The 13,361-nt window shown below is 40.1% G+C and overlaps 2 protein-coding genes across 7 annotated transcripts in view; one reads left to right on the forward strand and one right to left on the reverse strand.

Moving 5' to 3' along the window:
- LOC131686697 (uncharacterized) overlaps positions 1-13,361 on the forward strand; it is a 1,014,555-nt gene that overhangs the window by 412,910 nt on the left and 588,284 nt on the right. The gene's annotated exons all lie outside the window — the stretch shown is intronic.
- The window catches only part of LOC131686699 (fasciclin-3-like), a 255,335-nt gene that overhangs the window by 35,072 nt on the left and 206,902 nt on the right, over positions 1-13,361 (reverse strand). For all 4 annotated transcript variants that reach the window (XM_058970608.1, XM_058970607.1, XM_058970609.1 and 1 more), the window contains exons 2-7: positions 6,184-6,301; positions 5,912-6,120; positions 5,700-5,825; positions 5,184-5,378; positions 4,946-5,124; positions 4,619-4,880 (exon numbers count right to left, since the gene is read on the reverse strand). In XM_058970608.1, the coding sequence (XP_058826591.1) occupies positions 4,619-4,880; positions 4,946-5,124; positions 5,184-5,378; positions 5,700-5,825; positions 5,912-6,120; positions 6,184-6,301 (1,089 nt within the window). The remainder of the gene's footprint in view (positions 1-4,618; positions 4,881-4,945; positions 5,125-5,183; positions 5,379-5,699; positions 5,826-5,911; positions 6,121-6,183; positions 6,302-13,361) is intronic.

Raw genomic sequence — 13,361 nt, forward strand, 5'->3', positions numbered from 1 at the left:
TGTCATTGTCAATCTTCGCTCACTGAAGGAAGGGGTCCTTGAAACAGCAAATCCCGTCCTTCAGTAGATCCACACATGCCAGATTCGAATCGATAACTACACCATCGATCTTAACTTTGTGAGTGGGCATGTAAACGCGTTAGTTCTTCTTAAAAGTCTAGTCGCCAGTAACGTAATTTGTTTGCGTTAGACAAAATGTCACAATTCTGTGCTTATCTAGGCGAACTTTCGAGATATCTGGTACAGCTGAATATTTTTGCGTCTTGCGGAATATTATAATACTTAGCGAACTACCTTAGATCCGAAAGAAGATAGGATATGGTCGAACCCACTTCAATGTCTCTATGCAAAATTTCAGCGCAATCAAAAACAATGTCACAGCGTCGAGAGGTGGTGTAATGCTGAAAAAATGCCTTTGTGGTATATGAAAAAAATTTGAAATAAGATGTGACTTGAGTTTGGAAATGCAGCTTTAATTCATTTTTGCATTCCAAATATTTTATAAATCTATGAAATGTCGATATCAATTTTTTATTTGTATTTGAAAACCTCAGTTTAAAAATTAAAAATACCATAGAAGCAACTTTTATCAAAACAATTTTATGCTAGAAGATAAAAGATCCGTGGTTTTATGCATTTCTAGGACATTTGGCATAGAAAATAATATAAAAGCAGCCTTTGCAAGCCCCAGCATCAACTAAATCCAAAATTTTCCAAGTTTCATAAAGACTATCTTTAAAAAAAATATTTCAGGGTGGTAGTAGATCTCGACGTTCCAAAATATCCTAAGCCATTTAGCATCAACAATTCGAATTCAATTTCTAAATGTTCTAAGGGTCCCTTTGTGTTTTTTTTCACGGGTAAAAATTTTTCACTGTGACCGTTTTGAGCAATCCCTTCATCGTGTCCGATTGAGATAAAACTCCGCATAGAGACTTTTTGCGAGGTGCTAATGCTGTTCAGGTGCGTCCACCCTTTATACAGTCTTCTTAATAGATGCTCCCTCCGTCGCCTTCAAACACCTAGACTCAATTGATTTCGTAAATATATAGTAAGATTTGTGGCTGTAATTTACGTGAAATGAACGACAATCGAACATGAATGAAGTAGGGAGTAGGTTTACCATTTCCATGTACACAAATTATTTTTTGTAGGTCGAACTGAAAAAGAGCCAAAGTACACATCAAAGGGGCGCAAAACTGAGACTCCACAAAGGGCGCCAGAAGACCACGCTACGGCTCTGAGAATATAATAAGATGTTTTTTTATTTATATAAGACCTATAAGGAATAATCTAGGTCTTGACAGGCTTGAGAGTTTTACGATGCTTGTTCTATTTTTTCTTGGATTCCAATCCAAGAATCAACATTCTAATCAGAAGATTAACTCCCAGTTTACAAATTATGTATTCAAATTAGAGCGGTCGTGAGACTACGAAGCAATCTGGCATCTGAAGATCTATCAGAAAATAAATATTGACGCTCGATACAAAAATGTATTCTGAACACATTCGCATTCTCAATAACAACAACAACAACAACAATACAAATTTTGTGAACTACAGAAAAATGATTGAAAATCTTTATAGATGGTATCCAACGGAGAAACAGATCGAAATGGTAAGTGAAGCGAAAGCGCTTGTGTGAAAAAAATCTCCCCAGAGGCAGGATTCGAACCTGAAACCATTGGAACTCCGGCCCAATGCACAAAACCTTATGCTATCCCTGGGATATGACGACGTCCGAGAAAGATCACATGATTATCGCATTGGGGTCAGTGATCGTACCCTGCCTCTGAAGCGAGATCATACACAACCGCAGCTGCCACCCAACACATGTGATCTATTGAATTTCCCCGCAAGATACCAAGGCCCGGGTTTTTATTGTCGTTTGGTGTCTAATTTTGGCTCATTACTCATCGTACTTCGGGTGGTGACAAGCTAATGAAAACTGTCGATGTTTGGTCCCTTGGGACGTTGTCATATCCCAGGGATAGCATAAGGTTTTGTGCTTTCGGTCGGAGTCCCAAGGTTGCAGGTTCGAATCCTGCCTCTGGGGCAGAATTTTTTTACATATTTCCTTTCGCTTAATTCACCATTTCGATCTGCCTTCCCCGTTGGATACCACCAATAAAGTCTCAAATAAGGTATTGGCACTTATGCCAAAAACCAAAAAATGAATAGTTTGTAGGATTGAAAATGATTTAAATTCCAATACATCTAGATGAAATCCACTACAATGTCGAAATAATCGGTGGTCATGAAAAAATGATAATCTAAAAGAAAGTAAAACTTGTACAAAATGAAAGTGTGCAGATACAAAAACTTAACTAATTGGATCTGTTTGGCAGTGTACAAACCTGGAGTGAGTGTCGAAAGGTATTCAAATCGTTGTTCTATTCTCGATTATGTTAGAGGTAGTCTCCGGCGACAGTGGCACTTCGACTCTCGCGCTGACGGTAGTCGATGTTGATCCTAGATTGGTGCGTTTGATCTTCGATACATTATTTACTCCCCGTTGTCAGTTAAACCCACCTTTCTTCTTAGCCCCCAATGAGCAACCCATAGGTAAAAAGAAGATCAACCCAAAAACGAGGGAAAGGATGAAAACACTAAGGAAGCTCGCAACAGGAAATTGAACACTTATTCGCTTCTAATAGCTTGATCCCGATTGAATCAAATCGATTGATAAGGAGTCGTCCGTCGGTACGATTCCTGTCCCATTAGCAAAGCTGGAGGGAAGGGACGGGAACCGTTCCGCGAGGAACGCGCCCTCACAAAGCCAATCATACTCTCGCTGCAACTCTCGGGGACCGTGTGGGTGATGGATGGTGGCTCAAGGCTTGGGAGGTTGTTTTCTATCTCGCAGGTGGAATGAAATCAATACAGATTGTACTACGGCGTGTTTTTTTTTTTGTTCTGAACCACATTGTTGTGCTTTTATTCTATCTCATTGAACACAATCGCATTTGCTCCAGCCAGCGAGCTTGGCTCTGATGCTGTGCTGCGAGTGCTATCTCGATTTGTACAATTGATGATTTGTTTCTGTTTTCTTTTTACCTCTAGGGGATAGGACGATGCTTCTTATGTCTAATTGTCTAAGCTATACGAACTTAAGGCTATTTGTACGCGCGATTTCTTTGCATGAAATTGTTTTCAGTATTGACTTACTGTGCATTAGGGAAGGCTGGTGCGATTGGGTAGGAGAAAAAGTAGAGTTGGGGAGAGAGGGAGTGATCAGAAATTAGCTGCCGCTGGCATTATTCGAATCGGAGTATTTTGATTAATGTTGAATTTAATACTGAAATACAGTAGCCTTGTGAATGATTGAACTGATACTCTCTTCGTTTCGAATTTAAATACAGAAGAAGAGAATCCACTAATTTTCTCAAGAAGCAATCAGCGTCAGATCCGGATAAATGAGAACGCGTGAAGCCCATGAATTATCCAGCATAATTTTTGATCACCCCACCACCACAACCCGCCCGCTCAGAAGAGGAAACCCACCCGTTCGGGAAACCGTCCCACTCCTCTCTTTTTCAGTGCTACGGGTTTAAAATAATAATCCTTCTAAAATTGGAATAAATTTGCCTAAACTGCTAATCCATCTCGATCGGCTCGAAAACTGCTAACCATTTAAAATCTACTCGTTGAACCAGTCGGGATTCTGTTTCATCGTTTGGGGCAAGTCGAATGATTTGATGGCGTGGAGTAAGGCGGTAATTAAATATGAGCTCAATTTACATAAGCGTAATGAAGATGATTACAAAAACACTAACAGATTTGAGCGTTATAAAATGGGCAAATGAGCGAAGGCATAGCTTCCAGAAACTACCGGCGAATGATGATTGTTTAAGTTACGATTGCAAAATAAAATAAAGAGGTTCTTCCTATACATGAGCGATTTCATTCAGCTAAACATAATATCTCACTCTGTCTCTACTCGTCTCGTCAGGCAAAGATGAAACGCGAGCTCGAACGGTTGCAGAACCGTCCTTGCTTTGCTAATGCTGAGTAATACATTTCCTTTCAAGGATAAATAAATAACATTCATCACACCGACGACACACGATTGATCTTTTGAGATTTAATCACATCTCGAACTGGACGGATTTGAAATGGATTCGTTTTTCTTTTTGGTGTTTTTTCTTGTTCTTACAATCGACCGAAATTGTTATCGTTTTCGCGTTTGTTATGTGATTACGTATACAAGCTGACTGAAAAAGAGCAGAGCGAGAAAAAAGAGAAAGAAAGAAGAAAAACCGAGAGTCAGTTCTGGTTGAATTAATCAAAGCAAATGATGGTAGGTGATTTAATTTGTTTTCCGTAGGAACAAAAAAAAATGAAAACGTTACGATGTTGGAAAAGCCAAAAACAATGAAATTAGCAAAATTTTGATAAGCTGTTTCTTTTGAAGAAAAAAAAGCAACCTGAATTGATGAAAGATTTTTTTTAGATGGGAAGGAATTTCTGATTAGGGGGTTGAAATATTTCCGAAATATTTCTTGTTCTGTGTTTTATGGAGACGCATGGTATTCCAAAAGATCGGTTTGAGGTAGATATTTACAATTGCCAATCATTCGAGTCAACGGAAATTACGAACGAATAAAGTTTCACTCACCTCGGAAGCACCATCTGCCAGTGGCTCGTGCAACAATGATCAATGCAATCGCTGTCAAAACGATCAGTGCTGCCAGCACAATGCCAATGATTCCACCGATTCCAACACCGCCTGATTCGTCAACTTCGGCCTCGCTTGAGCTCAGCATTACTACATAGTCCTGCGCACCCATGCGGTTCGAGGCTCGCATGTGGAACGTTTTGGTAAGATCTTCTAGTGTAAGGCCGGCGATGGTCAGTGTCACATTGTAGGCATCGTTGCCCTAAAAAAGCCCCGGAAATAATTTGTAATTATCTGATCAAGGATCACTTCCGGAGTCTAGCTTACCAATGGTTCCGGGACACGGGCTGAGAACCGACCACTTTCGAGCCCCTGTTCGATTTCAACTCCATCCACGGTCCAGAAGGTTCGCGGAGACGGATTAGAACGGATTGTCAATGTGACATCCACGGTACGGCCCAGTGTCAACCCGTGAACGGTGGTTTCCGGGAGGGCTTGCGGGGCAACTGAAAAGTACAATAATTAAATTATAATTTCAAACTATTGGATTAAAACCGAAACGTACAATTCACGGTGATCTGCAAAAATGTTCGCGAGATTCCCTCTGGGTAGGCAATGTGCTTCGCCTCACAAATCAGTCTCTTTCCGCTGTCGCTAGCCTGAATGAACCGATGCAGAGCCAGCTCATTCGTTACGCCATTTTGGCCTTCCTCCTCGAATTCCTGTTGCTGTGAGACCCCTTGGTAGATGGGTTCATCCTCTGGAATGATAAAAACGGGACGTTAAAAACTTGGTTTCTGTTATTTTGTCAGCAGTGTTGCCATATTTACAGCCATACTGAAAGTTGAATTTTTTCTATCTTTATTATTTTGACGACAAAAATCTGTACCTTTAAATATTGTAACAAGTGTTAACAATTTTCAGCCGTAGTACGAATGTTCTTTTATACACTTTTATTTATAAAAAGAAATTACGAAACTTGCTCAATGCTTACTCAATTTGTTTGTAAAACTTGAATTTTCAGGTAGTATCTGTACTCTTGAATACATGGCTACATAACTACTCACTCAAATGTACTTACCCAAGAACCAAGCCAAGGTAGCACCCGGGTTACCACCTTTTGTAAAACAGTGGGCAACCAACTTAGAATCTACCTCGAAGGACTGCGTATCGGTTTCCGTTTGAATTTCCGGCGCTGAGGGAGCCACTGTTGATCAAGGAAAAATGTATTAATACTTATTTTTTTTTGTCTTTTCTCCCTCCCTTCCAGGTAAACCCGCTTCACCGACCTACCTGCCACTATGACGTTAATGATTCCCTCGGCACTGCGTCCATCCACAAACAGGGAACACTTCATCTGGCCATTGTGAGCGGTCGTTATCCGATCTATCGTCACCCCGCACGCTCCGGCTTGGAGACCTTGACCGAAATATTGGAGTCCATCGCGGGGCGGTTGGTTCGGATCCAGCGCCACCTGCTGGTCTCGGTTTGGCAGGGTGAATCTGAAAATTAATTTGACAATGAATTAGTCAAGTGGTTAAGTAAGTATTGATTATAATACTCACGTGCAAAACTGAATCGGTCGACCGACTCGACACGTCAGGCTGACGTTCCTTTGGTTCTCGGTGACGATGATTTCATGTGGGTCGGTGTCCACCCGAATGGTTTGGGCTGTGACGATGGCTGCAAATTTATAGAACAAGTGAAAAAATGCGTTAGATAGTTTTTACTAACGATGGGAAATCTATGAATTGATACATATTCATGAGCCTGTTGGTGTTAAGCGGATGGTTCGGTAGGATAAACAAAAACAAAAATATCAGCGATTTTTTGTTCCTGAAACTTCGCAATCAAACAACCGATTTTTATAATCAATGCTTGTTGATTTCAAATTTATGCATGCATATTTCCATTCGATTCATTCATGTGCATGATCCACAGCTCACCACAATTCCAAATTGTCAGTAGTAACCAGCGTAGGCTACCTCCTACTCGATGCCCCAAAATTAAGTTCTTCCGCAGGATAGAAAAGGTTAACTTGTCAAATTGATCCTGTCTGATTAAAATTCCCCAAAGATAAACGACACTGTAACGGAATGGAAGTTTCTCTCCACAGTGGGTTAAACGTTTTTTTTCAGAGCAGATTATGTTGCTCCATCACCAGGCAACTAATCCGAGCGCTAAGCTTGCCTTGAGCAACCCATCGCTCCTTGCGTTATGGTGAGCGTGACGGCATGACGTAAAGCGAAAAAAGGCCTATCTAATTAAAACTGACTGGTATTGGGTGGGCAACAACCCACCACTAGTATTCTGTCTGGTGTACAAGCTTGTAGACCAAAAAAATTGGACCACAATTTTAGACAATATGCTGTTCTGCTGCTGTTGGTGGTGGTGAAAAACTTTTCACATTTTTAACCCTTCCATTAGTGGCAGTCGCTGGGGAGGACCGCCGTCTGAAGCCATCGGCGGCGTGCCCTACATCCCTACCCAGCGTGAAGTATTCTCATTATCCTTGACTGATTAGCTAATTAAAAGGATCGTTTGATTTAACCGCAAACCGTTTTTTGATGGCGGGGAACCGGAATAAAGGGATTTTGTATTTTGTTGGGAATTATTTTCGGGTTACGCTTCCCGGTGGGACCGATTTAAGATGGTTAATGCACAATTCAGTGGTTGTGATCTATTGGTGTTGGTTTCGGGTATATTGAGCTCACAATCATCGTCCTACATGATGAAGCAAACTCTTATAATATCGACAACATTAATTACGAAATTCGTCTAATATGTAATATTTGTTTTATTCCTTTGTTAATAACTTTTGGCCACCATACGCTCAGATGACTTCACCAACCTAGGAAGATCAAGTAACAGCAAGTCGAATATGTTAAGAGTATAAGTATGGAAACTATGTTTTTCCTTTTTCATTTCTACTTATGATTTTTTTATAAATTTCAGCACAGATCATAATACTGAAATAATATTAGATCTTTTTTAAAGATTTGCCTCTTCCAATTTCCTTATAAATTTAAGTTTTGGGTAGCTTATTTATCTGATTACTCCAATCGAGCACTTAAATTAAAGTAATCCTGATAAACCGTGTTGCAAAAAAGATATCAACAATTCGGAAATCGATAAATAAAGTTCAGATTATATATTAAAAGGTTATGCAAACAAAAACAGCTGCACTGTTTTGAAACAAAAGTTTTTGTTCTGGTGCAATGGTACAAACGGTAAGACGTTTAACTCATAAGCCAGTCGTTGTATATTCGAACCCCACCAGGAAGACATTTCATTGTCAACATGAGTCTGATCGAAGCATTTTTCTTGTACGCCGAGAGTCAGCTACAAAGTCAGTTGAAACAGGAAGCTTAATTCCGCAAATGAGTTGTGGTGTCAACGTTTTGTTCTGAAGGTAAGTTTATTATATATATATGCTATTTCAACTATTAACGAGATTAGATATATAACACAGCTTTTTGTTCCTTTTTTGGTTATTTGACACGGTTCAACGCGGTAGCATAACTCAGCTGTGGGTTTTTTATGATTTTTAGAAAATGTGATAATTAAAATTAGCTCTCAAAATCTCTCTCCATCGGGTTCTGTTGATGCAGCTTCCTATTGCGTGTCGAGATCCTCTTCCTTAGCGGTGACACATTAGCTGCAATACTGCATTTATGTTGCTCACGGTCGAATGATCCTATTTGTTTCTTGTTCTTATGGGTCGCTTTTATAAATCCGTTTTCATCGGCTTTCGATTTTTTATTGGTAGTGCTGGTTTGGGGTGATTTGATGTAATCGTACTTATTTCATTGTTGGTAATAGCAGTTGGTTTAGTGTTGTAGGATCCGAGGACTGTATATCGGCCTTAATCGTGGAATTTCCTCGGCGCAAGGTTTTCTATGGTCTAGAGGCTGATCACAGAATTGACACGTTTGGACTCTGCCTCGGATGTGTGAGTAATATAAGTAGGAGGGGGTAGGTTTTGTCGGACGCATTCTCACCACACTAAGCTGAGAAGAAATTTCTCCAAGTATCTTCCTTAACGCTATCCATTTCTCTCTATTTTGACATGAGTATTTTTTGTGACGGCGGGATTAGAACGCGGTGCCAGGTCATGTAGGTCTACTTCAATACTGTCATTATAAGTGTTGTTCAAGGACAGACACAGCTTTTTTGGGAGATTTGACTTCATGGCAAAATCAGTATACTGCGGAGACCATGTTTAGGAGATATGTCCTGGTTGCTGAATGTTTTGTTATGGTACCTATCATTAGATTTGAATTACCAGTACAAGTGCCGTCACCACATTCCATTTACACAAGCCAATAAACCAACGATGCTTTCATGGTCTGCCGCTTTTAAATGTGTTTACGCATTTTTTTTTGTCTTGTGCTATCGGTAACTTCCAGTCATATATCGAGAATAAAGAGGTGACTAAATCTTTACTTTGCAAGCTTCTGACTAGTCTTCCAATTTCATATATTTCTCGTTATTTCTATCTATTCCTTCGCATTCTTACAGTTTTTACATAGACCCATGCATAGAAAAAGACCAGAAGAAGACCCATCTGACGGTTGGTTATAGAACAAGTTTGTCATCAAAGACTCCGATTTACTGTTGATAATTGAGCTAAGTCGGACAATATCTGATACTCTTTCAGATCAAAGACTGCGAAGCTAAGCACAGCATTTTAATCTTCTATCAAAAGCAAGCAAATGACATTACTCGCTACAACTATTTTTTAAAAGACTACCGCGTCTATATACCCGCCAACAAAGTTGAGATCGACGATGTTGACACCTAGTCGATTCGAGTCTTGCGTTGATCTACACAAGCTCGAGGTTTGCTGTTTCAAGGATCCTTTGCTCCAGTAAGCAAATATTTCGAATGGCAAAGGCCCGGCGTGGCAAGATCGCAGAAATTTTTTTGGATTACTCTTGCTTTAGGAATACTGAAAAGCGTGCCCAAGACCTGTTACTATGCCTCGCATACAAACAATGCCCGGAGAATCTGAAGCAAAAAAAAGCTCTAAGCTCTTTTTTCAGAAAAACTAAAAAGAGGGATATTATTCATCACGCCCAAATAGTATGCTCTCTAGGCTAAGAAAGAACTAGACTATGACATCCCTTTGTGGGGACATCTGGTACCGCACCTAAAACTATGGGCAGATGGGATTCGCTCATAGAAAGTCTAAAGAAACATCCTTTGAACATAGAAATTCGAAATGAAATAAGGCTTCCAGGAACACCAATAATCTCAAGTGGCTCAACATATCAACCAGCGAGATTCAACTTAGGGCAGGACTGGATGGGCTTAGGTTAGGCACGGCCACTTTTTTGTTATTGTGGAACTCCTCTCGGCATCGAAGCGACTTCAATACCCTCGGCACGGGCGCTGTTTTTTCAATTTAGGAAAATCTTTGATGGATGATGATGATACGATTTGCCACCCAATGTAGCAAGGAAACAACCAATAGCGATGGACAGTCTCTCTAGAATAAATTGTTCATGCTTCACGTACTCATCATATTCAGCATGTCACTATCTTATGGGCCAAAAAGGAGATGGGTGAACCCGTAAGCAGATACACTTACGCGCATTCCACGGACATTATAAAGATTCACCTACCAATGGCAAAATCCTATTTAAAGTCATGAAGCAAACCATTATATAGAGAGATGGAGAGATACCAAGCGGGATTCATGGGTTCCCGCGCCACCACGGACCAAATATTCACGATTCGGCAGGTTCTGCAGAGGTGCCGCGAATACAACGTGCCCTGGGCACTGCCCACACATCATTTGTTCATCGATTTCAAATCGGCGTATGCCACAATCGATCGAGATCAGCTATGGCAGATAATGCACGAGTACGATTTTCTGAATAAGCTAACACGATTAGTCAAGGCGACGATGAATCGGCTGATGTGCGTTGTTCGAGTATCAGGGACACTTTCGAGTACCTTTGAGTCTCGAAGAGGGTTACGGCAAGGTTATGGTCTATTGTGCCTGATGTTCAACGTTGCGTTAGAAGGTGTAATAAGGAGAGCGAGGATAGACACGAGTGGCACGATCTTCAGGAAGTCCGTCTAACTTCTTGGCTTCGCCGACGACGTTTACTTAATGGCACCGAACTTTAAGGCGATGTCGGAAACGTACATCAGACTGAAAGCTGAAGCTAGCATGATTGGACTTGCCATCAACGTTTCGAAGACAAAATACATGAGAGGAAGAGGTTCTAGAGACGAAAATGTGAACCTCCCATCCCGAGTTCGGATTGACGGTGACGAAATCGAGATGGTCGACGAATTCGTGTATTTGGGCTCACTGATAACCGCCGACAATGATATCAGCAGAGAAATTCAAAGACGGATCTTGGCAGTAAAATGTGCCTACTTTGGACTCCGGAGGACGCTTCGGTCGAATAAAATTCAACGCCGCACGAAGTTGACTATCTACAAGACGCTGATTAGACTGGTGGACCTGCGGACCCTTCGAAGACTGTGAGGCTGGCGACAAGCAGCAAACGACCGAGTCGAGTGGAGACGGCTTCTGCATACAGCTAGAGACAATAAGGCTCTAGCCTGAACGGTGAGTAAGACACTCAAAGTTCCGCAAGTAACTAGAGAATGGTTATCGTAATGCTAGCGTCTTATGCTTCGATAATTTTGAGGGTGTTGATTGGCGCTAATTGTTCGTTTTGGTATGTTGGTCGACTTTGTAATTATTTTGAAAGCATATGTAAAACAACAACTAAGATCATATTGATTTTTAGGTTCAAATATTAACCCATTCTTGTGACTGGAATAGGGACTGTATTGGTCACGTAATGACCGGAGCATTTAGAACATCCGCATCAGTAGTCAATTCACAAACTTGATTCTGGATCTTGTACCTTTCTCGAGACTATTTTCAGAAGTTTAAATGTAATGAATTCGAGATTGTGACCTCAACTTGGACCTTATTGGCTCCATAGTAATCTTTCGGAAGATCCATAAAACTTATTAATTCATATACAGCAATCACTTGGTAGCGTGCGCTCTTTAACTGGGCTGCTTTTTAGCTGGGCGTTCGGTAAATTGAATGCATCCCGCAGTTGAAAAGCAGTTAATTGTTAAAATATAGACGCCTAACGTAATTTGACATTTTGGTGGCAAAACTAACTAGGGGTAAAGCGATGTTGACAAATGAGTACCAATAATATTAATTTAAATTTCGTCAATCAATCAAGCGAAATATTAACCCTTGCTTGTTAGGAATTAGGCCGTCGTAAATTAGCGATTCTCGTCTTCACTGAGTAAACATTGAAAGGTATTTGTCGCTATTATTCGGTAACCTATTAGATTATTATTTAGCATTGAAATCGCCCCCGGTGGTTTTTAGCATTTGACAGGTCAGCCCAGCTAGCGAGAAACATTCGCTTGCTGTACATGATTTTAGAACACTGCTGTACATATTTTCAAAAATATTTGTAAAATATTCGAACGAATTTGGGCTTGTGATTCGGATATATTAGAGGAAACGGAGTATGATTGACCAATTTATGAAGTTTTTCTAGAACTTTAAGGTTGCTTTAAAAATATGTTATGTAATCTCTTTGGAATGAATTCAATAACGCAAAATTATTGCGACATTATTGAGACCTAAGTTTGTAAATGGGCCAGTTTAGCGAATGTACCAGATTTTCCGGAAGGGCAATATGTGGTCAATGGCTATACACAAGAACAAATGTACGTCAATGATACGTTCAAAATATTTTTGAAAAAACACCTCGGAGTTCTAGAACATACATCACAGTCAATAAAAGCTATAAAATCATTTTAAGAAAAACCACCGAAATTAAATCTTTGTGATTTGAATCATCTCACAAGTAGGTAAAAATTAATGCCCGTGGTAGTTCTAAAAATGCTTCCAAAAACTGCAGTGCTCTGGGACTGGATTCATGAATTGACTTCTTAAGATCCGTTTCGCTCATTGACGGAGCCCAAACATGATCCTCTTCGGAAGCGATTGCTATTGGCACACCGCACAGTGGGAAAAAATGAACCCAAAACGCGACTTTTGAAAAGGCTGGAGCGTTTACCAGGAAAGGTTTTGCTTATGGTCTGAAAAAATTGATTGCTATTATTAACAACGACCGCACGGTACGCTATCATGCCCGTTTTGCCCCAATTCTCTCTTTCGTTTGAGTTTATGTTCGCAATTGAATATATAACTCAGAAGAAAGCTGAATACCGCTGACGAGAATTAATACTTTTTATGTGGAATTCCACGAAGATCCGTTCGAAAATCTTTAAAATCGTGACCGACCATCTTAGATTCCAATGAAACTTTACACGTGTCACCGTCATGCAAGACTAAATATTTTCCACAGGTAAGAAGATTATTTTGACTCAAGAGCAACTTTTCAAAAGGATGCAATAAAATTACAATTTTGTATGTCAATTAGTATGAAATTTAAAAACGCTTTTAATCCACCTAACAGTGTGATGAGACATTTCTTATAACTCTTATCACTCTCTTCGGATATTATATCGTTTGAGAACATTTAGAACGTGATGCTTCGCGATGTTTTTGATAACACATATTACATGGGATAGTGGCAGGACTCAGAGAATCGCTCAAATCAGCATAGGACAACATCAGTGCTAGAAATCTCAAACCAAATCAATGGGAAAGCGAAAAAATGGCCCATAAAATATCTAAATATCTAAATTGTGGTGGGAAAACTGAATTTATATATTG

The sequence above is a fragment of the Topomyia yanbarensis genome, chromosome 3, assembly GCF_030247195.1.
Source record: "Topomyia yanbarensis strain Yona2022 chromosome 3, ASM3024719v1, whole genome shotgun sequence".
Classification (NCBI taxonomy): domain Eukaryota; kingdom Metazoa; phylum Arthropoda; class Insecta; order Diptera; family Culicidae; genus Topomyia; species Topomyia yanbarensis.